The 25,380-nt window shown below is 36.6% G+C and overlaps 2 protein-coding genes across 3 annotated transcripts; one reads left to right on the top strand and one right to left on the bottom strand.

Moving 5' to 3' along the window:
* The first annotated feature begins 19 nt into the window (after positions 1-19).
* tmem150c (transmembrane protein 150C) lies at positions 20-18,683 on the top strand. 2 transcript variants are annotated; one of them, XM_079805161.1, is made up of 9 exons: positions 20-148; positions 5,220-5,268; positions 9,527-9,629; positions 9,720-9,773; positions 9,860-9,892; positions 9,978-10,045; positions 10,691-10,818; positions 12,805-12,982; positions 17,766-18,682. In XM_079805161.1, the coding sequence occupies exons 3-9, from the start codon at positions 9,556-9,558 to the stop codon at positions 17,972-17,974; spliced, it is 744 nt and encodes a 247-aa protein (XP_079661287.1). In that variant the 5' UTR covers positions 20-148; positions 5,220-5,268; positions 9,527-9,555; the 3' UTR covers positions 17,975-18,682. The 2 variants fall into 2 exon arrangements, with proteins under 2 accessions (XP_079661287.1, XP_079661288.1); XM_079805162.1 differs by lacking the exon at positions 20-148 and adding an exon at positions 4,432-4,700 and having other exon boundaries at positions 17,766-18,683.
* Positions 16,852-24,981, bottom strand: enoph1 (enolase-phosphatase 1). Its single transcript, XM_079805160.1, has 6 exons — positions 24,707-24,981; positions 24,517-24,618; positions 22,318-22,520; positions 20,991-21,123; positions 19,195-19,318; positions 16,852-19,097 (listed from the first exon to the last, which is right to left on the bottom strand). The coding sequence occupies exons 1-6, from the start codon at positions 24,788-24,790 to the stop codon at positions 18,958-18,960; spliced, it is 786 nt and encodes a 261-aa protein (XP_079661286.1). The 5' UTR covers positions 24,791-24,981; the 3' UTR covers positions 16,852-18,957.
* Positions 24,982-25,380: the final 399 nt, after the last annotated feature.

Raw genomic sequence — 25,380 nt, 5'->3', positions numbered from 1 at the left:
GGTCTAAAGCGGCCTTGATGTCAGAGGGCGGAGTAAAACTTAAAGATTAATATGTACAGGCAATGAGTGGTGTAAGTTTCTGACAAAAAAGTCAAGCAAATGTACAATTTATTTCGAAAACAAAAGCAACACCGCATGCAACAGACACGTGAGTAAAATGGAATATAAGTCACGAGTAATTTTATTTATTACAAATCTTATGGAGAAGCGCACCTCTCATTTTCAGTTTCATTTTTCATGAATCTGATTATTTATGGTGGCATTTGAATGGTCCATGGGAGTAAAAAAAAAATAAGCACGACTAAGTTTATTATTATTATTTTACACCATTTCTAACATGTAGTGTTCTTGACTGCGTGTGTAAAGCCAAATATTATTAACCGTTTGTTGATTTTTACATGTATGTGTGCGTGTTGAGACACGACCTGTGTTTCGTGCCATGTTTTGAATAGTCACAGTTCAAGCGTGCACGGCCTTGTGTGCTTTAGTCTTTTATTTAAAAAGAAAAAGAACAAGAGAGAGAAAGAAATAAGAGCACAGATCGTAATCTACTCAACCCAGCCCCCTGCTGATGATCCCGATGACTTCTGGAGAATGATGACAATATAATAATGGTACACATATCCAACTAATGGTTGAGGTAAGTATTTAGCATTCTTAACCAGGAACATAAGCAAACAAGACCAAGATCATCATGTGGTTTTTAGGCTAGTGGTTTTTAGGTGGTCTCCAAGACCAGAAAATCAAGTCTCCAAAGTTTTAATTCTGCAAAACAACACTGCCACCTAGTGGCCATTATCTTAAAGACGCGACTATACGCACAGGGAATGTGGTGCACAATGCAGAGGTGTACAGTAACTAAGTAAATTTATTTGAGTACTGTACTTAAGTACACTGTTTGAGTATCTGCACTTTACATGAGTATTATTTTTTTTGGGAAACTTTAACTTCACTACATTTGAAAGACAAATATTGAACTTTTTACTCCACTACATTTCTATCAAGGTCCTCGAAAGTCTTTTCTGTAGCAGCTTTGAAAGTCAGTGGGTGATTTTGTTCTTCTTCTAATTTTTTATTTTTTTTGCAGACAGCCTATCAGTAATCACTCTTGTAGGGCCATGAGAAGTTTCCCAACATTTTTGAACACTGATCAATTTATAACAAAATGGAAGAAGGCGGTTCCTCTGCGCAGTGTGTGCACCCATGGCCATACTTAGAATGTATGTTTCAGTTTTCTGAAAAGATTAAAGATTAGTTTAGTTGGCATAAACTTGATGCATGTCTCATAAAATGGGTCCTGACTTGGGGGGAAAATGTAAATGTCTGGGAGAAAGAGAAGGGTAACTGTTGGGAGAATATCGGATGTGTATCAGAGTACACTCTTTAAAAAAAAGGTTCTATTTGGCACCAAAAATGGTTCTTGGCTCGTAATCATAGGGGAACCTTTTTTAGTGCTATATAGCACCAATTTTGGTGCTTCGGTGGTTCTTCAGCGGTTCTTCAGAGGTTCTTCACCGGTTCTTTGACTAAGGTGCTATATAGCATCACTAACTAAGGTGCTATATATATATAATTATGAATAGAACTGGTGACAAAGGGCAGCCCTGCCGGAGTCCAACATGCACGGGGAACAAGTCTGACTTACTGCCGGCAATGCGGACCAAGCTCCTGCTCCGGTTGTACAGGGAACGAACAGCCCTAAGCAGGGGGCCCCGGACCCCATACACTCTAAAAAAAAAAGGTTCTATATTGCACCAAAAATGGTTCTTGGCTCGTAATCATAGGGGAACCTTTTTTAGTGCTATATAGCACCAATTTTGGTGCTTCAGTGGTTCTTCAGCGGTTCTTCAGAGGTTCTTCAGCGGTTCTTCAGAGGTTCTTCACCGGTTCTTTGACTAAGGTGCTATATAGCACTTCTGAAGAACCGCTGAAGAACCACTGAAGCACCAAAATTGGTGCTATATAGCACTAAAAAAGGTTCCCCTATGATTACGAGCCTTTTTTTTAGAGTGTACTCCCAGAGCACCCTCCACAGGACGCAACAGGAGCAACACAGTCGAATGCTTTCTCCAAATCCACAAAACACATGTGGATTGGTTGGGCGAACTCCCATGAACCCTCCAGCACCCTGGAAAGGGTATAGTGCTGGTCCAGTGTACCACGACCGGGACGAAAACCACACTGTTCCTCCTGAATCCGAGGTTCCACTATCGGCCGAATTCTCCTCTCCAGTACCCTGACTTTCCCCGGGAGGCTGAGAAGTGTGATCCCCCTGTAGTTGGAACACATTCTCCGGTCCACCTTCTTAAAAAGAGGGACCACCACCATCCATTTAATAATTTTAATAAATATAATCATTTACACTCTAAGGGCCTCATTCATGAAACACGAGCAGAACAAATTTGTGTCTAAATCGTTCGTAAAGCCTCTCTGACATAAATTTTCGGATTCACGAAAATGTTCGTATTTTCAAAATGATAGTTGGTATGAAATAAATTTACACCTGCCCCCTACCACGTGAAAATGGTGCGTAAAACATTTGAATGTTCTGTTTTAATTTAGGCAAACTGACGACATTGCATGTTTATACTATGTACCATAATAATATTTAAGAGTTGATTTGCCCTGTCTTTTTTTTTTTTTTTTACTGTTCAATGTTGGGCATTTTTTATATTCAGTAATATCCTTCAAAATGAGATACTAGTAACACATAACTGCCATGGATATTCGGTATCATATTCATAGCAATCAAAGTATCTCAGATGGAAAAATGCTGCCCTTGCAAAGCGCTTTCAAGCGCCACCAGCTGGCCGTTTTCAGGAGAGCACCAGGCATTTTTAGCTGGCTAAAATGTTTTGATGGACACATGATAATTTAATATTTATTGCTAGGCATATAGCCAATTAGTCTCTTTAGCATTTATGCAATATACTGGAGCCAAACCTGAGAAAGAAGTCCAGAAGATTCCACAGAGTTCCTGCAAATTTAATTTGCAGTTGTAACTCATGGGCGGGGTTTATGCTAGTTATGAATGAGCGTGCAAGCACGTCCTATTTACGAATGTTTGAAATTCATTAATATACACATGTTTAACTACTGAATCCGTGGTATACGAAACGTTTGTGAATCTGGAAGAGAGTTTTCGTAAATGTCCATTTTACGTGCAAATTACTCAGAATTTGCTCATATATTTACGAATGTTTAATGAATGAGGCCCAATGTTATTATTGCATCCTGTTAATGTACAACAATACTGAGGTGCAAATAGTATGTATCTGTCAAAATAAAGTATAAATGGCATGTAATTACTATTTACACATATTGCAAAGAACTGCTACTTTTACATGGTGTAAATAGAATATATCACTATTTTCACTTAGTATGCCATTTCACTTAGTAAATAGCATCTATCAATATTTGCAAAAAGTGTAAATAGAATCTATTGCTTTTTTCACTTAGTTAAAATAGCCACTGCTTTATTTCTACATTTCTTTGTCTGTATGCTAATGAGGGGGGCGTGTTTTACCTCAGACATAGCAATCGAGCTCAGAGTGGCAGTTCTGAATCTTTGAGGCCACAGTGACACCTTGTGGTGTGACCAAACGCAAACCGTTGCAATAAGTCGCACAGGAAATGAATGACTTAGAGATGGGCAATATATCCAAAATCTTATATCACAGTTTAAGTCATTTCATATCACCTTAACTGTATGCATGTAGGATTACCACACATACTCTTTATTCAGAACATGGCTGTAAAACAACGTCTGGTCGGGATTTCTAAAATGTCTTGGCACACATGAACAGAAACCGCATCTTCAACAGATCTGATAACAGATACTGTGACATGGAAGCATGTGAAATTATCCACTATTAATGTTATGTATATTGTATAATGCATGTTTTAAATAGTATTTTTTTAATTACGTATCGCATTGTTGTGTTTTAGGGGTGAAGGAAATGTCCAAAAATCGTACTTGGATTTATTTTTTCTAGATAGTAAAACTTGATTTTGTCCATGGGGAACTGATTGGATGATTGTGGTTGTGGTCGTTGTCTATTGGTGGATCTCATGTGAGTGACAGGTTGCCCCGCCCTCGTCATAAGAAAAGAGAAGAGTGGGAGGGGAATTGATTCTGATTCAAGATTATACGAGGGCATGAATAATAATATTTTTTAAAAAGATGGCGGTATTCCATGAAACAATTTAATTGTTAATTTTGATTGCATGGTGACTTTAAAAGCTCCATTGGTAACCTTTCATTTGTTTTTGTTTTTTTCTAAAACCCTTCTATTTAAATGCAGATTGCACATACATTTAGGAATCATGTTTCTATTCTATTCTATTGTATTGTATTCTATTCTATCACACTGTGTCAGCGCTGTGGAGTGATGTACAAATGCTTTGTGAATCGGTTCGTATGAATCCTTCAAAAGAACTGGTTCAAAAGAACGACTCATTTGCGAATCGGACATGAATACTCGTTACATCTATGGCGCGCAATGTCTGCCTGAGAGAAATATCAGACAGTCCGTCGGGCCCAATACATGCTGTAAAGACTTCACAACGCTTTCGACAGAGCCAAATACCTTCACTAGATCTCACATACAACCGAATGCAAACGATGTCTGTCTTAGAGTCCTAATGAAATGAAGACGACACGGGTTTTGTACGCGACAGAAGAGTGTGCTGTCTACAAGGTATGGTTTTTATACTCACTGTTCACAAAGTCATTATTATATGACGTGCTTTAATGGCGAACACAATACGGACTTGCTTTTTGACAGAAATGTCGCGTATTATTGCCGCCAGCGATCAGAACTGTGTAGTTTCAGACAACTGAGGCTGTGTATTTCTGTTCAAAGTGAACATGGTTTTGTCTTCCAAACCAAGGTATCGTTTTATTATTTTTAGTCGCAAGAAATGCAACGGTTTAACATGCCAGTTTTCAAATGGTGTATTTTTATTAATAGTAGTGAGAAAGTCCATAAGATATCTGCAGCTTTATTTGGGAATGTGAAACCAGGGAAGGGAAATAAATCGTAATTCAGCACCAAGGCGCTGTCCACTGCACGAGCACTGAAACCTCAATTACTGGACATTTACTGATCAATAAACCTAGTGTGGGCAGAACAATAACTTGTTTATGGAAGTGTTCAAATGTCAGCAACACTGGGCTCTGCAAGTAAAATGACTGCATTTTTGTTTCGTCTCTATAGACTGAAACCTGTCGACACATCAGGCGATCTCGAAGGAATCTTGAGACTGGTCAGTATCTTATTCACAATAAACCGCAGGATTCTGGCTGTAAAAATACCATTCTCTCCCCATGACCTCTGTGTCATTTCATTTGTACAAATCTGGGTGACAAGTGTAATAGCTGAATTTCCATGAACCTTGCCCATAAGAGATCCACCAATCAGAGAAGTTTCTCTGGAATTCCCCCATTAAGCTTTGAGAGCCAAGTCGGCCATCCTGTATTCTGACATTTAGGCCTGGTTTCACAGACAAGGCTTAGATTAAGCCAGGATTAGGCATTAGTTCAATTAGGGCATATAAGTAGCTTTTATGAATGTGCCTTAGAAAAAAAAAAACATTACTGGTGTGCATCTTGACTCTTGAGACAAAACAATGGCACTGACACATTTTAAAATATGCTTTCAGTTAAAACAGCTCAAACATGCATTTTAGTCTGGGACTATTTTGAAGCCTTGTCTGTGAAACTGGGGGTTAATTACATGTTAATTGCAATAAATGAAAATCCATTCAGTTTAATTTACTTTAATGTACAATAAATGCAACTTTAGAATGCTTTTTTGACCCACTTAAGTACATCTATATATGCAATTTCATAATTCTATTGTCTTTGAAATATGGTTAAAGTTACTGCTGAATGTACAGACAAGCATTTATGGTACACTGTAAAGCCAAATAAATTGGCAAAACTCAACTTTTTAAAGGTGCTATAAGCGATGTCATGTGTTTTTTAGGCCAAAACATTTTTTTGTCGCATACAGCAAACATTTCCTCACTATCCGCTAGCTGCCTGTCCCCTGAACACACCTTAAAAAAAACGCTGTCTCTGTAGTCAGCACAAGCTCCACAAATGCCAACAAAAACAAGCTTGGGCAGTCTGGACAATGAAACATAATAAACAGTGCTCCAGCCAATAACCGACAAGAATGAGGTGTGGGGTGGAGGTTTGGGGTTAGTGCGCGTGCATATGAAGGGGGTGTGTAGAAGAGAGAAGCATAAAGAGGGAAGTTTGAATTATATGATTTTGATATGGTCGACACATGACCAAAGAGACAACATTCTGATGAACAACTTGCAAACGAAAAAGGAGAAGGAAATGAAAAGTCCTGAATTTACATCGGAAAGAACCTGGGCAGCAGAACCAATCAGGAAGCACGGAGGGGAGGGAGGGTCTAGCTAGCCTCGGTTTTGTTTGACAACACTTTGAACGTCAAAAAGAAGTTAATCCACCCAGGATCGCTTAGAGCATCTTTAAGTAAAGAAATTAAAAGTTTTAGGAAACAGAACTGACAGATATTTATTTTGTACTCATACATTTGAATTACTCTTAACTTAAAATATTTGAGTAAGCTAATCCATACATTTAAATTAAAATGATCATGTAATCTCAATTTACATATTTTTAGTAGTGAAAACTTGACTAGCTTTAACTACCTGATTCAGTAAATGCTAACTTGCTAGTTGCTAACACTATGCTTTCATAGCCATAAGCATATAGCACTTGCTGAATGAGTACGACAGTATAGAACATCTTAACATATATCAGTTCTCAAACTAAGCTCATGCTCCACTCGTCACCATGATGGTAACCCTACAAAAAACAACATAACGGAGACTCTTCTATACTAGCAACAGGGGCGCTGCTAAGGGGGGGGAAAGTTGGGACGATTCTAAGGGCCCACGCACTTTTGGGGCCCCCAGAGATTGGTTTTATTAGTAGTAACAGTACTAGTAGTAATGTAATAGAAATTATAAATGTATAATCTACCAAACAGTTACAAATATAAAAAAATTATGGCTTATTTCTGCATTTCCGGCAAAATCCAGCAAAACGCTCCACTCATGAACCGCTCACGGGTAAAACGACATTTGCTCAAATACCACTCCGACATGAAATTTTTCGGTACTGTAGGCTACTATATTGTTGTAGCCATTAAGAAAAGGTATTTCGTTTTATATTTATGTTTAAATATTATAATGTTATTTTTTTATGTCTATCTATGTTGTCAATCTGTCAATCTATGTTGATTATGAAAAGAGAAAACAGCATGAGTGAGAAAGGACACATCGTAAGATGCGCAATGCCAGGAGACACGGAGTGGGTCAGACATGATTTTGACCACTTCATCAAGTTTTGTTTAGTAGAAAGCCTTTCTTTAAAGTTAATTTCATTTTGTATAAATTTTATCTTAATTTTAATCAATGTTTCATCAGCCAATTGGGGCATTCTGGGTTGAGCGAGCGGAGCTTAATTGGTCAGTATTATTAAATAGCAGAAAAAGATTTTGGATAGGTAGGTTGGTGCGGTAGGGAGCCCAAATTAATTTTCTTTCATAGGGCCCAAAATGGCTAGCGGCGCCCCTGACTAGCAAAGCAAAACATTAAACACTACTTAATTTTTATTATCTTTTTTATTTAACATTAATCTTGCACAAACAACATAATATAAAACTTAATTTTTAGCCTGGATGCCAGCCGAACTTAGCCCCGCCCACAACATTTTTACTCGGGCAGTTCGGTCTGGACTTGATCCATAGAGAAGTAATTATGCCCGAACAGAAACTGTTCGGACCAATGAAATTGTCAGGGCGGGCTTTAGACGATGATGGACAGATGATAAACAGTAACGTAATCATCCACGTCATCAAAGGCGCTTGGTTTGAGTTTGTTCTAATCCTAAACGGAGAACTTGTTCGTATATGCATTCACCTTTACTATTTCTCTCAGAAATGATGATCGTGTTGGTAAGTAAACTCTGTGTATCCTTAAATTCTTTTTTTTACAACACCGGCAAAGATCGTTTACACTCATCTTTTTCTTCTAACGTTAGGCTACTTATTCCAGCGTGCGTGCAGGTACAGGGTTGCCAAGTTTTTACAACAAAGCCTGCCCAATTGCTAACGTTCCTCAAAACTAGCCAAAAATAAGCCCAATAGCTTTCCAGGGGGGGTTCTCTGGGAAAAAAGGCATTTGGGGGGTAAAATATGTGTTATGTTGGCAGGGCTGGCAGCTAAAAATCGCATTCCTCGGTCTGTATATCACATAATTGGGGTCGCTTCAACCCGCGGACATGACACAGTTGAGTTCTGTTGACATTTGATAACTAACGTTATGCGTCGCTCCGTTGCTCTGATTGGTTGTAGGTCTATCCAATTGAGGTCTTTCCTGGTTCGGTTGAAACACGCCCCATAATCACAGCCCAACGGAGCAGAATCAGACTCATATTCTGACTAGAATTGAGTATGACGACGTCAGGCTACTTAATTTTAGCATTTCCTCTCCCTTTCGAAATCCCATCCCAGTTTCAGTTAAATTTAAGTTTGTCTAAATTAAAAGAAACAAGTTCATGAAACTCAAAACAATTGGCCAATTCAGATTACTTAAAATGTGTCAGTTTTGTGAACTTAAAAGAAAAAGAAAGTTCTAAATACTCATAAAAGTTATAAAAGTAATACTCACGGCTCCGGGGGGTAAATAAAGGCCTTCTGAAGTGAAGCGTTTCTAAACGTCCGACGTCAGTTATGCTTTTTCCGTAAGTTGAATACGGAAGGCAGACTGGCGGAAGCTAGATATTTTACTTAATAAAGTTTTAAATATGGATATTTTTCTTACACGAACCCATCAATACACTTCAGAAGCCTTTATTAACCCTCAGGAGTTACTTTTATAATGGATGGATGCACTTTTTTGGGCTTCAAGTTTTGGGCTGCCATTATAATGCTTGGATAAGCCAGGACATTTTTTAATATAACTCCGATTGTATTAGTCTGAAAGAAGAATATCATATACACCTATGGCTTTAGGGTGAGTAAATCATGGGGTGATTTTCATTTTTGGTTGAACTAACCCTTTAAGAACAAGTGCACGTTCCGTTCAATTAAGCTCACTTCTTTTCACAAGGCTATATCTGAATATTTTGCAATAAACTTGCAATATGTTATATTGCTTTTATACTTTATATAAAATCGTCATTTTGGGTTGAATTACATCATTCACAATGCTTCATGAGATCACTAGTTCATTCCCACAGATTGTCATATGCTTGTTTTAAATCAGATGTTCTAATGTTGCTCTTCATCTCATAGCCGATTAGTTTGGTTTGTTACTTTTTACTGAACAATTTTCAAATCCTTGTGGGAAAAAAATGCACCCAGAATAAAGTCCGCTAAAGAAATGAGCTCTATACACTCTATATACTTACCGTAGAATGTGATGGATTAGTTACTGTATGTAGGCTATTTCTTAGAATGTGGTGTTTGTTTTCCGACAGGGTTGTTTCATTGACGTTCATAAGGAGACATGAGGAAGTGCAGTCCATGGATGTTTCTGCCCGTCATGTTTTCTTTCTTCACAGCTTCCGGCCTCTGGGTTGTGTGAGTATCCAAAACCTGCTTTGCCACAATCCACTTCACTGATTTAAGCTGCTGTTAAGATAAATATTATATCACGTCTTTCCTGAACAGGTATTTCATTGCTGTGGAGGATGAGAAAATCACCCCACTCAGTTCAGAGTACAAGTAAGGGAAACTGACCTCTATTGCACGGCAATCATTTGAGTAATCATAATATTAATGCCTCCTTCAAACTGACCTTCTGTTCATAGGAGGTCAGAATCAAAATCTCCTCCATATATCAGGTAAATCTTTATGAATTTTATTATCAATATTTCACATATTTTTTTCTTTGTTTAGAGGCCTGATAAAAGTTCTTATTCCGTTTAGCATTGCAGGCAATGCACCACCTGCCAGTTGCGTGTTTAGTCAAGTCATGAACATGGCGGCCTTTGTAGGTATGAATGGTGCTCAGATTCTATCAGAGTTGCTTTTCTTTGGAAAAAAAGCTTTTTTTCATGCAGTTGAAGATTTAACAACTAATATGATCATTATTTATTATGCTCTGAAATTGCAGCCTAGTGCAACTGTTGCAGTGTCCAGCAGCATTATATTACAAAATGTGAACATCAGTTTAGGGGCCGTTTACACGACACTGTTTTCAACTAAAAACTGAAAACTTTTTATGCGTCTTGGCCGTTCATTTACATGACAACACCTAAAAACACACATTTGAAAACGGGATTCTAAGTACAAGTTCTTGAAAACGATACCGTTATCGCCTACGCGAATTTGTGAAAACGGTGACGTCATGCGTATCATGTGTTCAGTCAATATAGTGTTTCTTTACAAAGTGACATCGCCATCTACTGGCCTGGTATGAATAATACAGTGGTTTTAGTCGTTTTCACAGATCCATGTGAACGGGGATCGTTTTGACAACGTTTTGTCGTCTGGTAAAAAGGAAAAGCTTTTCTGTTTTTAGTACTTTGTGGTCGTGTAAACGTACCCTTAGTCATTAAATTGCATGTGTGTGTGATAAACAGCTGAGGGTAATGTAGAATTGTCTGAAATGAATTCTGCCATGGTCTCTTGGGCTCCAGGCTTCATTCTTGGAGTGCTGAGATACCTGCAGCTGAAACCAAGGGTGTATAAACCCTGGCTCAACATCGGCAGTCTGGTGGCGTTGTCTCTCGCCTGCTTCGGTATGACTTTAGTTGGGAATTTCCAGGTATGAATCATACGTTTTTTTTGTTTACTTTCTGAATGAATCCATTGATTCAATGCCCCATTCATAAAGAGAGCCATTTACTCCATTCCTGAATTAATCAGCCGTTTGAACGAATCGAATGAATGGATGATTCAATGACTTACTCAATTAGACATTTACTGCCACCTACTGGCAGTTTTAGTTTCTCATTTAGAGCATCATTAAAAAACAACAACTCATATTCCAATATAATTAAAAACCCCATTAAAGGTATAGTTCACCCAAAAATCCTGTCATCATTTGTTCACCCTCACGGCCATTGAAGCCTAAAAGTTTGTGCGTAATAAATTATGTTGAATCAAAAAATTTTTTTTTCTAAAGCTACTTTTTGTAATGTCTATTTCATGTAGGGCTGCCCTTGACTAAAGATTTTTCTAGTCAACTAGTAGTCGTTCATTTAAGCCATTAGTCGACTAATCGCGCGTTTATATTAATAAGCCATAAATCATAATAATGAGCCTTTAATTGCCAATATATAATACATAGCCTAATCAGCGCTCAAACGCACGCGACGGCAAACGTAATGATAATGAATGTGGTGTGAAAAAAACAGCAAGGAGACCTTTAAAAGTAGACATTTCAATCTTCCTATAGATAGCTATATTTCTTATGTCTGTGAGGCAAGTATACACTGATTTTCGGTTCATTTTTGTTACATGCTCAAGTTCACTGAAACCGAGATGGCAGATCAAGCGCATCCTGATTGGTTTCAATATTTTACAAAAGCACAACATTTTGTTGTTGTGAGTTTACAGAAATAAAAGTACAAAATTGACCGATCACATCAAAATTTTTTAGTTGGCCAAATTGGATTTCTGTGAATTAAATTGCATCAATTCACAGAAATTCAATTTGGCCAACTGAGAAATTTAGATGTGATCGGTCACTTGAATTTTTGAGACAATTTGAGACCTGATTTTTTTTTACAGTGTAGGCATTTTACAGTTTCCATTACTCCTGTATGACCAAAAATAACCAAGTGAAATGCAAGTGATCGCGCCAGCGCCTGTATGTCATGCAGTAAGCACGCTCTCCTCACAAACACAGATATGCTCGTAATAATAGTGCACATTTATCTAGGTTAACGTTAAAGCGAGCAGACTTGTAAAGTTGCTACTACTTACATGTTTCAAGTGATAAGCCATATTTGAGGTCGATGAATGATGGGGGAATGTTTGGATTTCCTGCCGTTAACAATCTGTCCGCCACAGCCTGCGTGATTTCGCCACCTCCTGTTGAGTTTTTTTTCTGGGGGCAGCCCTAATTTGATGCTTTTCTCATTTAACACAATAATGACTAAGTTATCTTTTGTGTAATTTCTCAGCCAAATTTGATGTGTGATTAATTAATCGCCACATTGTGTAATTAATTAGATAAAAAAATTGGAATCAACAAATTGATCAAAATGTATTAGTGTCATGTCACTTTTTTCTTTTTAAGTCGAAACTTAAGTGCATGCGATATCATCTATTGATAGTAAATTAATACAGCTAACTAAGTTTCATGTAAAAATGTGATAGTACCGTTAGGTTAGAATGAGTAACGATTTAATTTACAGCACCTTCATAAATTGAACAAAAAAAAAACATAAGCAAAGACATTGCTTATGCGCATTGTATATTCATCATTTTGTAAAAGTAGAAAAAATCTTGCAGAATTTTTATGCAGAAAAGGTTCTTTGCCATCTTGCTCCAAACAAAGTGACTTGAACACATCTGATGTCGCAATTATGACTTCCCAAATCGTAAATTTGAAATTCCGAGGAGGACTTGAATGTACTATAAGCCCCAGTGTTTGTGGCGTAGGGTTGTCCAAACAAACAAAAAACAAGTGACATGGCAATTAGTTAAGTTTCCATAAGTATTTCTTTATATGTATTCAAAGTATAGTTTTACATCACTACTTTAACTTAAACACCTTATTCGTTTGTCACACTTTTTGATCTAGCTGTCCAACGATGAGGAACTACATAATATTGGCACCTCCATGACCTTTGGCCTAGGAACCCTTTTCTGCTGGGTCCAGTCTTTCATGACCCTAAAGGTCAACTTGCGGAATGAAGGCAAGCGAGCTGGAATCCCCCGCTTCCTGCTGTCCGGGGCTGTGACTTCCTGTATGCTGCTTTGTATCCTTATTCCTTCCACTATAACCTTACTGCACTAAACAATATACTGCAGACTTTGCAGGATGAACTGTAGTATGTTCAGCTTCAAGTATATAATACTTTATAGGGCTGGGTGATAATGGCAGAATAGCTCCATTTCTGATTATATTCAATGTATATCTTGCTCTAAAATATCTGAAAATGCCATTTCAAGCAAACAGCCACTGTCAAATAGATTCAAAATGAGGTAAGAAATTAAACCAAATGAACAAAGAAGAATGCCAATTTTCATTTCATACACATTTTGAGCACTTGTAGTGTACTCAATCTTAAAAGTATACTTAAAAATTGTACTTAAAAGACACAAAGAGAGTACAATTTCAGGACTTTCGTAACACACTTAAGTATACTTTTAAAAAGTGCACTTTGTAATAAATGTCAAATTCAGTTTTATTTTAAAGTGCATTTTAAATCATTGTTTTAATAATATTTTGTCGCACTTTAAAGAAGTGCACTTATTTTGATGTGTTGACTAACAGACTAAAGCAAAATACTTGATTATAATTTTAACTTTAGTGTTAATTTTACATTTAAAGTTAATATATTTTAAATGTACTAAATTGCAACTTCATTTTTAATGTGACTACAAATATATTTAAATACATGACATACAAGTTCATTCAGCAGAAAATGAACATTTCCTGATATTTTACTCACCCCCATCTCATCCAAGATGTTCATGTCTTTCTTTCTTCAGTCGAAAAGAAATCAAATTTGAGGAAAACGTTCCAGGATTTTTCTCCACACCATAGACTTCCATGGCAACCAAAATGTTGAAGGTCCAAATCAATGCAGTTTCAAAGGGCGTCAGAGGCTCTGCGCCGTCCCAGATGAGGAATAGGGTCTTCTCTAATGAAACGACCGGTCATTTAAAAAAAAAAAAAAAGACCCTAAATTGCTCATTTTGCACTGCCCTGCAACGTGCCAAGGATTGCACAATCACGTCGGAAAGGTCACGTAGACGTAGGCGAATGTGTGGACTAATACAAACGGCCTTTACCAAAAAACACTCCATCTTCTACTTCAAAATCGTCCGACATCATTTTACCTTTTTTGTTGTTGCTAAAGGACGTTTGTATTAGTCTTCATATGTGCGCTTTGTAAACACGGGTGCGGTACTCCTGCCTACGTCTAGTGTGGCATTTTCGACGTGATTACATAATCCCTGGCATGTTGCAGAGCAGCACAAGATGAGCAATTTAGGTTAATTTAGGTTTTTTTTTTTTAAATAGCCGATCGTTTCGCTTGATAAGACCCCTATTCCTCGTATGGGATCGCGCAGAGCCTCTGAAGCCCTTCAAAACTGCATTGATTTCGGCCTTCAACATTTAGTTTGCCATGGAAGTCTATGGTGTGGAGAAAAATCCTGGAATGTTTTCCTCAAAAAAAGTAATTTCCTTTTGACTGAAGAAAGAGATGGGGTGAGTAAAATATCAGAATTTTCATTTTGAAGTGAACTAATCCTTTAAGTCCTACTCAAGTCAAATAAAGCACCCTGACATTTAGCTAAGCACATTAAATATGAATCAAAACTAAATACATTTTCAAAAGCAACATGCACAAGATCGATATACTGCAACAACACACATTAATAAATCACAATATTTAACTTTATTTTAGTGACACATTTTAATGTACATAAAAAGTCATGCAGGGACATCCTTGAACATTGATCGATGAAGTTAAAGAATTGCTGAATCCGACAAACAAAATGATTCACAGAAATGCATCAAAATTGATGAGCCCCCTGCTGGGGAAAAAAACAGCTTGAGGCCTGTTATAAAGATAACGGTAACTATATTGGAAGATTATTGTGTTGGTGTGGACACTGTTTATTACAAGCACAGGCTGCAGGTTTGTCGTCTGTAGCTTTAAAAGCTCGAGCTCTTTAAAGCAGGATGAATTCTGATTGGCTATCAATGTCTTATTCTTCAGCTGGGAAAAAAGTGACTCGAGCGAGATCGTTCCTCTGTGTCGTTATTGTTATAGTTGTGCTGTGGACTGCTACTCTAATAGAATTAGAACATTATAAAAACTTAGCTAATAGCTATTGTTCTCATACTTTATAAAAATGGGCCCTTGAGCTGGTTTAGTTGGTCTCCCACTAGTCTAGCCATCCTGGTGTTTAGCTGGTATAGGTAATCAGCCATCTAGTCAAAAAACCCTCTAAACTAAACAAACCGGCAAATTCCCCAAGGCTTGTTCATGTTATTGTTGTAGTCAACGCACCTTGACCTGATATTGCCGGAAAAATGATTGCAGCTATACAGTGGGCGAATTCCAAGCTGCATTTGTGCACCCTTGAAGTGCACTACGGGAAGGTGACGCCATTTTTAGGGGCATTCCAAATGAACGTGAGCACCTGAATCCCTTCACAAAGGGCCCCTACACAAGTCTGTTAGCGAAGGAAACATGGGATGATCACTTCAAGGAAATAAAGGCGTGTTCACACCCTGTTGTAATTCCCGTAATTACGAGATTTCAACTTTTTTTTAAAAAGCGTTCACAACCTCATCAGTTGCATAGCGTCACTGCCTTTCACAAATCCTCTCCTGTGGCCTCATGGGATAATCTAAACTTTTTGCCTACTGTTTTTCCAATACTATGCATTCGGACATGCTACTCTGTTGGTGTACTGTTTTTGCATACTATAGACAGTCAGAGGACGTAAACAGCTCCGAATGGAACGTCACGTGTTGTCATCTTGAGACTATGGTAGTTATGACATGGCGTGAACGCAGCAGAATTTACATTCAAGTGACCCAGGGTGTGAATCCTTGAGATTCATTTTATAGCAAGATGGTGGGAGGGTTCGAGTTAAAGTATAAACAGAATAATTCAAGTTGTTTTATTTTGTTTGTGAATACATATATTTGCCATAAATTTCATTTGAAGTTCAAATGAGTGCTTCAGAAAAACTATCGTCATGTCAGAAACTCAAACACACAGAAACTCAAAAGGTCTTCACGGCAACACGTCAAAATAAAAGTTTGGTTTAACTTGAAGAAATTGTAACAAATATTTTACTGTTGTACAGTAGAATTTGGCTACGTCTCAACGCAATAATAATACTAACACAAATAATATTAATAATAAGTTATTAAAACTTTACTTAAGGAATAATCACATTTTTTCTTCCATGTTTTCATTTAAACAGTAAAGCTCTCGTGCAGCACCTGGTTTGACAATTTTTTTATTTATTTAATATGATTAAAAGTTAAATGAATGTTTTATGTCTTAATTTGATTACCAGAAAAATTACACAGAACAGAATAACAAATGTAAATTTTTTTAGAAAATTGTATTAATTAGACATGCTTTTTGATTATTAAAATTTTATTAACCCTCTGGGGCTCTTCGGTCATTTCTGACCCGAATATTTTAAAATAAAAATAAATAAAAATCGTAGCTTCATCGGAATGGTCCGAAACTTGATGACTTTATTGGTACTTGGTATATGAACACCCAAAAAAAGTCGGGGACAGGATTTGAAAAGTCTAAGTGGTCGTAAAAAAAATAGTCACACTCAGGACCTTCGGGTCAAAAATGTTTTTTTTTATAAAACGCAAGATCCAAAATGTGTAAAAATGTGCTATTGCGTGATAAAAATGCTCAATGTGTCCACCGGATGGCACCGATCTCATTCAAAAAATTGCTTTCATAAGGCCTAGGCTTCACTCTAAAATGAAATACAGCTTTAATAACAAATTAAAAAATGTATATGTATATGTATATATATATATATATATATATATATATATATATATATATATATATATATATATATATATATATATATATATATTGTTTTTTATTTTTATTTATTTATTATATTCAATGGGAAAAAATGGGTCATAATTATTGCATAAATATTAATTATAAATCAAATTATCTCAAAATACGAAAAAAGAAAAGAAAAAATATTATTGAACAAAAATATATTTCATTGATTTTACTAAAATCTTTTTTATCTTAATCCTGCCCTCCGGGTCATTTTTGACCCGAAGGTCCTGAGTGTGACCCATAAATGAAGAACCCCAGAGGGTTAAACCATTAAAATGTAATCCAGAAAACACAGAATATGGTCAAAATAAAACAGAATTTGAGAGAGAGAAAAAAAAAAGTATCTCATAGGGCCCTAAATATACATTTTTTGTTAAACCTTTTATAAATGCATGTTAAGTTTCATGATTTGAATTCCTTAGACAAGCTTTTTGATTGCTAAAATTTAATTTAACCATTAAAATGGAGTCCCAAAAAAAGTTTGGGAAAAAATAAAAAGGATTTCATAGGGCCCTATATAGGTAGTGTTGACTTGCAGTGTCCAAACAAGAGACAGCTAGTTTTAAAGTTGACAGTAGTGAGGGAACACGTATATAAAGCATATTTAAAAAACTTTATAATAAACTATACATTTAATTATATTAACCGCAATAATAAGAAGTTCCTGTTGTAAAATCAGCTAAAGGGCGTTGTGCTGCATTGTCATAATAACATTCCAGGTGAAGATAATGAGAAAAAAAAAAAAAAAAAAATTCACAGATTTTCATTGGTCCCTTCACCAAACGGCTACATGATGACACACGAGTGCCCTGCTCCCTCCAAAGTCCTGTCCTTCGAAGGGAGTAGGGCATAGCGATGCTCACTTATTTGATACATCACCCAGCCCTGCTTTCCTGTTCTCGTTCATAGATTTTGATTGAATTTCCAGATTTCCGAATTCAGCCTTGACCACAGATGCCAGATTTTGCCCTGATGGCTCAGCGGCTACACATGCACGCCGCCCGGGCCCAGTGGGCGCTGGTTATGTTCTTCCTGACGTACCTGGGCACATTTGCCATCGAGTTTCGCCACTACCATTTTGAGATCGTTTGTAGCGACGACCAGGACCCTCCGCTCAGCCTGTCTGAAAGCTTCTCTGAGGTCTCAGAGTACCAGTCTGACCAACTATAGTCTCACTTTCACAGTATCCGTCCGCCCTCGTACTTCCAGTGTTCGCCAATTATCAATCATGCATGTAAGTTGAATGTAATCTCTTTAGAAAGACCTTTGGATGAGTGAGTTTTCTGAATAGTAGATAGGCTTTTGCAGAAGCAACGAGTTCATGAAATGCACAAGGATTCACTGTGACGTGTTCCATGTTTATGTGTCAGATGAGTGAAGTAACAAGGACACTTTCAAGGAGAAGATCTGAATACAGTTTTGTTTGGCAAGATAATCCTTCGAAAACATCAGTTTATAAGACTATCTTGAAACAGGTTATTATGAAGACACTATGAAAATGACAATTCTGTTATTATTTACAAACCCTTTTGTCGCTTCAAATCTGTATGCTGTTATTTTTTTCTGTGGAAGACAAAAGAACTTCTGAAGAATCTTCACGCAGGATACGGGTTTGGAAATAGACGAGTAAATTAAAGTTTGACGTGAAGAAGAAATTCCAAGACAAAAGCAATCATAGATGTTTTGTATTCATTTTGAGCCTGTCCTGCATAATAATGCAGCATTTTATACTTGGTGTTAAATATTGTAAAACATCTCTGGCATTGGTCGTAATTCTGTATTTTGTTACTAAAACAGACATGGGTGCAGGTGTATCTAAATGTTGCAAATGTGATTTGTTAGATGTGTTCATTTGGAATAAAATTTTACAACAACGTTTAATATTGAGGTTTATACGACTGCGCTTGACATGAGGTACAATCACACTAAACCTGTGTCCAGGTGGCAGGTTATAATATATTTTATCACTGCACATGTGGGGGATGAAGACATTAACACTGCATATAAAACATTCAAAGAGAATGTGAGTGTATTATAATTCAACGATGGGTTTCAGTGTAAAAAAAACAAGCACCTGGATTCTTGGAGTTTCAGTCCAGCAGAACCACTGCTTTTTCCACATGATCCTATGTCACAACCCCAGTTTTGCGCTGTCAAATATTTCCGCTCGGTTCTAATTGGTTGAAAGAAGTGACGATTCTATAATGGTTCCTTTCCTCTTCGGTTAACTCCATGTTACCAGGTCTTACTACGACAGCCACGTTCACCCCAGCATCCTCTGCAGCCTTCGCCTCTGTGAAGGAGATGTTAATGAAACGTATGGTTCAGATTGGGCACGGAAGCAATTATGGCAGGAATGAAAGGTTTTCAGAGCACCAGTGAGCGCCCACCTCGTGTGATGTCGGTTAAGAACATGATTTCCTTTGGTTGGCATCCGATCCTCTCGGCGATGTTCTCATAGCTTTTACTTTCTACTTTGGCGCCAATGTTGGTGTCAAAGTGACCATCAAAAAGCTGAAAGAACAAAACAAATCTAAAAGTTCAAAACTTGCAAATCCACATCAACCCATATAAGCTTGTAGATTATTTTGTGTCCCACAAATATCCACTGTGATCCGAATCATGTCTGAATCACAACACCTGTAAAAATTACAGATCAACGGTTTCTTGGCAGTGATTCAATATGAATTTAGACTTTTTTGTAGTCAAATTTCTGCTTTTACTGCTGTTCAGTGTTTACAAAAACTAAAATAAAATAAAATGGATATTTTAGATTAAAAAAACATGGAAAGTTAGAAATGTTGACTTGGCAACTAACTGAATTAAAATAAGTTGAAGTACTAAAATTCCAATAAAATAAATAGATAAAAGATAAATAGAAATAGATTCTATCAATAAATATTAATAGAATAATAAATACGACAAAAACATGCCAATGTTTTTATTGTTAATTAAAACAAGATTTTTTTTTTGTTTATTGATAAAATATACATTTTAGATCAAAAACTTTAACTAATTTAATATGCTTCGGTAAATAATTAAAATATTACCGGTTTATAATTAAAATAAGTTAAACTTACACTATGATAAATAGAACATTAAAAGCTAAAAAAACGAATAGACAAGACAAAAACTTGCCAATGTTGTTATTGCTAACTAAAATCAATTTTTAAAAATAATTTAAATAAAACTGAAATAAAATAAAATATATAATTTAGATTAAAAACTTAAAACTAATTAAAAAAAAAAAATGTTGTTTTGGTAAATAACAAACAACTAAGTTGAAGTACAAAATGTACTAAAACTAAAATAAAAATACATTCAAGAAAAAAAAGAAAAGAAAAAAAGGCCAGAAGCACATAAGAAAATTGCTAAAAAAAAAGAAAATATTTAAATAATACTAAAATAACACTGCAGCACAACAAAATTACAAAGAAGTTTAACTAAAATGAAAATTGAAAATAGTAAAATAAAAAACAATTAAAATATTAATAAATACTCCAATAGTACATTAAGGGTCAGATTTACTAACAGCTTGCGCCAGCACAAACCCTCTGCTGGCCTTAAGGCATTGACAGGGTTATTTTTGCGGCTGACCTTATTGCATATGTATTTATTTGTAGGAGTTTCAGACGCAAAATTTATGGGAGGAGAGAGTTTAAATAAATCACGCATGGTGATTTACAAAGGTTTGTGCTTGTCTATTTACTGGTGTTTGCGCCATTATTTACCGCCCAAAAAAAAAGCACGTCTTAAACCAGATTCTAACGGGTAGATTGCACTGGTCATTATGGAAATGATCTGGCTGCGTCTGTGTTCTTCAATTTGCATGTCGTCAGTAGATCACGCGCAGAACTTTCCACTCCCATTGTTATTTTGGAATTGCACTCTCGCGCTAATTTGCCGTTTGTAAATCTTTTAGTAAACAAAAGCCACTGTGGTAGCAGCGCAAGCAGGATAATGTTCAAATAGATCTCTTCAGAGTGACACAAAACCTGAACACTAAAAAACCCTTACATAATTAGTCACATAAAGAAGTCCAGTGGGTTTTGTGATGCACATGACCCTCCTTACCAGCTCTCATCCAGACTGTAGAGATACTATTATGAGCGCAAGCAATGATTCAAACTTTCTTTAGAAAACGAATCCCATCTAAATAGTGCTCATTACATCAGCTCCAGCTTACCTCTAATAGATTGCCTTGGACAGAAAAGCCAAAGAGCAACTTCTGTGCCTCCACACTTCCTGAGGAATAGATGTAGATCTTCAGTCCATGATGCCTCCACCTTCTGACAGCTGGAACCACATCCTGATAAACCCTGCGACAAAACCACAACATCACTCATTTATACTGCAGCTCGGGAGAACAGGAACTGTAAGGAGATTACAACATGTGATATAAACATAAACCACTGTTCAGGGCAGGCACTACGATTTTAGAGTGTGTGTGTGTGTGTGTGTGTGTGTGTGTGTGTGTGTGTGTGTGTGTGTGTGTGTGTCTGTTTGTTTGTTTGTGTGTGTGCTTGTGTCGGTGTGAGAGAGATAAATGTGTGTCTGTATGTGTGTGCGTGTCTGTGTGAGAGAGAGAATGAATGTGTGTGTCTGTATGTATGTGATTGTGTGTCTGTGTGAGAGAGAATGTGTGTCTGTATGTGTGTGTGTGTCTGTCTGTTTGTATGTCTGTCTGTATGTGTGTGTGAGTGAGTCTGTATGTGTGTGATTGTGTCTGTGAGAGAGAATGGGTGTGTGTCTGTATGTGTGTGTCTGTGATTGTGTGTCTGCATGTGTGTATATGTGTGAGTCTGTATGTGTGTGTGAGTGTCTGTATGCGTGTGTGTGTGTCTGTGTGAGAGAATGTGTATCTGTATGTGTGCGTGTCAGTGAATTTGTTTGTGTGTGTGTATGTGTGTCTGTCTGTATGTATGTGTGTGTGTGTGTGTGTGTGTGTGTGAGTGATTGTGTCTGTGAGTGTATCTGTATGTGTGTGCGCATGCAAGTATGTGTGTGTGAGTGAGTGTCTGTCTTGTATGTGTGTGAGAGAGAATGTGTGTGATTGTGTCTGTATGTATGTATGTGTGTGTGTATCTGTGATTGTGTGTCAGCATGTGTGTGTGCGAGTGTCTGTCTGTGTGTGAGAGAGAATGCGTGTCTGTATGTGTGTGCATGTCTATGAATTTGTGTGTGTGTGTGTCTGTATGTATGTGTAATTGTGTGTCTGTGTGTGTGAGAGAGAATGTGTGTATGTGTGTGTATGTGTGTGTCTGTGTGTGAATGTGTGTCTGTGTGAGTGTCTGAATGCTTGTGTGAGTGTGTTAATGTGTAAAATTTTGTTATTGTGTTTATTTGTATATCCGAGTTAGACAAAGGCTGCAGCCACAGGATAATTTGATAGCTTATATTTAAAGCTAATTTATAAATAAACAACAAAACTATTTACTGTACAATTTCTTATCCGGCTCAGCAGTGGCTCTCAGACAGATGCTGTATGCGCTGGGAAAGATGAGGTTACTTACTCGCCTTTGATTTTCCCAGTCATATACGCGGCTCTCCACATGTGGCCCTGCAGCTGTTTGAGCGCAGTGCTTTTCCTGTCTGCGTCCATCTGCCAGAGGACGTTATCCACCACCTCACGTATGGCCTTCTCTTCATCTGTGTGGACGGTCTGGTCCACTGCGTGAACTGGGCCTGCTTTATTCTGCCGCACATCCTCCTCAGTCTGAAAGCAGACACGTTCAAGTCAGAACAACTGCACTGCCCATTACAGCAGGAGTTTCAGTCTTTCAGACCTCCATATACAGTATATAATCATTCTCATGCGAGGGAAAAACATGCTCAGATTTAAAAAGGCAGCTATAAATTAATTTATATAAACAAGACCAGACTTTATCTGACAATTCTGACTTTTTTTTCTCAGATTTGCGAGATATAAACTCACAGTTGCAAGATAAAAAGTCGCCATTACATTTGTTATTCTTTATTCAGTGCCGGAAATGTGTTAACATATTTAACTAAAACTTAAATTTCTGTTAATTGAAATAAAGCTGAAAAAAAAAAAAAAACACAAACATTAGTTTATAAATATTAATGAAATTAAAAATGTTGCCTTGGCAATAAATAAAAAAATAAAATGACAACAGCACTACAAATAACATCCAAAATAAAAATATAAGCTAATTCCAAATATTAAAGGTGTCATGAACTGGCTTTTTAAAAAATGTTATACTGTTCTCTGAGGTCAACTTATTACGTTTGCGTGGTTTTTACATTCAGAAACATCATAATGAATAAGTAATAGGCTATTTGCCTTGGTTTTGAGGCTCTCTGAAAAACGGTCGGTTCTGATGGGCGTGCCGCACTGAAAACTTGGAAGTAAACCCCCACGGCTAGGATTGGATACGATTTGCATATTTAATGAGTTTCCGCTCCCCTGTCAGTACACGTGAGGAATTGCTTTGAAAGCGTCTGGAGGAACGTTCACAGGGCTCGAAAAATATCTTTATCAAACAAACACAATGATTTATCTCTCATCCACCTGCGATTGATTGGAATGTTATTTCTGTATCATTTCGCCCAATCATCAGTGAATATAACCGCGAACCGTACACACACACACACGCAAGAAAGGAATGTTATTTCACTATAGCCCGCCGGTGATAGCCTCTCTGAAAAACACATAGCCCCGGGACTTTGGGCTTTGCGGGCTAGCGTTACAAGTCCGAGTCTGATCACGAATGAACCAATAACACCTTCTCCAGCCTGTGACGGGCATACAAAGATATGTAATCAATTGATATCAAACGATCTGTAACGATGCAATACTAACACATAACACTAAAACAACGCTTGAGGCGGTGCTTCTGCGTCCAATTACGTCAATGGTCGACATATTGTGAGAGCTCTCGTTTTCTGGGTCTGGTGTCAATAAAAGCTTTTCTTTGACTAACAAGGACGTTTTCAGCTCTAAAACTTACAGGACATTCTTATATCACGATTAACTTTTATATACCAAAGGCTCAAAGGAAAGTAGACTTCTCAATTCATCACCCCTTTAATAAATCTATAATAAAACTAAAATAACCATAAATATAATAAAAAATATAAAACTAATAAAAACCAAATTTATACCTTTAAAAATAAATATTACGTGTAAAATATTTTACTTATTTAAAATATTCACTATAGTACTGTACTGTGTATTTATTTGTTTATTATAATAAATTAATTTATTTTATCTTTTTGTTAATTATTTAACTTTTAGAATTCATTTTAATCTATTTTATTATTTATTTTATTAATTTATCACATCATCACATGTATTTTCATCTGTTTTTATTCATTTTAATCTTATATACAAAAAAATTACGCTATTTTCCATTAAACATTTCCACGGACCCCTAGCACTTTTTTGTGGCCCCTGTGGGACCCGACCATCCTGGACCCGTTTGAATTTGCCAAACTTTTAGACATGGACAGTGTATTAAAATATTTCCAGAGAATAACATTGTGTGTGACCATGTTACATGTTAATACATGATGATTACATTTCCCTAAATGTAATTTTTTTTGTTGAAAAATGATTAAGAACAAAAACTGTTTTGCACATATTATGTTTAGTGCACGGTTTATATTTAAATATAAATGGAAACAATGCATGTAAAAACGCTGACACAAACACATAATCAATATTCATATATGAAAATAAGATAAGAAACCTGTTTTTTGAGCAGATGCACATCTTGTTTGCACTCGTCCTCTTCCCAGTGAGCAGACAGATATTCCTCCAGATGCTCTCTGATGTAGGGAAATAAGATATCCTGCATGCAGGAGACATTAGAATAAACCACATCTCCCTTCACATAATAATGACCATTACTTATTATATCCCATACTATGGTCTCTTACCTTAACAAACGTGATGGGCGTCGTGGTTCCTTCAATATCCAGAAGAAAGACTCTAGTATTTTCTGGCACTGCAATCGCTGCCATTTTTATCAATGGCAAACGATATATGTGTCTGTTAAAGTCCTGTGTTTTATTTGATTATATCAGATAAGAGCCTCGAACGTTGACAAATGAATCAATAATAGCATGTAGGCTAGCTAGCTGTGAGTAGCTAACAACACATGGAACGGTTAGAGGGTTGCCAAATCCTCTCAGAGAATCCCGCCCCCTATTTTATTCATGCTACATTGGTACAGTTAATTTGCTATTCATTTGCTTACATTTTTTTTAACTATATATCATCATATGCAAGTCCAACAGCTCTACAGTTATATTTACTACGATGATAATATTAATAATAAATAATGCAAATAAAGAATAATATATTTAAAAACATGTATTAGTTCTACACGTCTGTTATTGTGGTGGATGAAATTGGAAATGCTTTGTGCATTGAAAAAAAATGTAAATAATTATATTAAAAAAAAAGTAAATACCTTTTACAGTTTCTTATTCCGCCATCTGGCAACACAGCAGGCTGTTGAGTGAGGAAGTAGATGTAAATGCTTCGTCTATACTATACATAATATAATTTTACCTACTACATAAAATTTCTTAATTCAGGCCTTATTATT

The sequence above is a fragment of the Gobio gobio genome, assembly GCF_949357685.1.
Source record: "Gobio gobio genome assembly, chromosome: 22".
In the NCBI taxonomy this organism is placed as follows: Eukaryota; Metazoa; Chordata; class Actinopteri; order Cypriniformes; family Gobionidae; genus Gobio; species Gobio gobio.
This window is presented reverse-complemented; position numbering and strand designations above follow the sequence as displayed.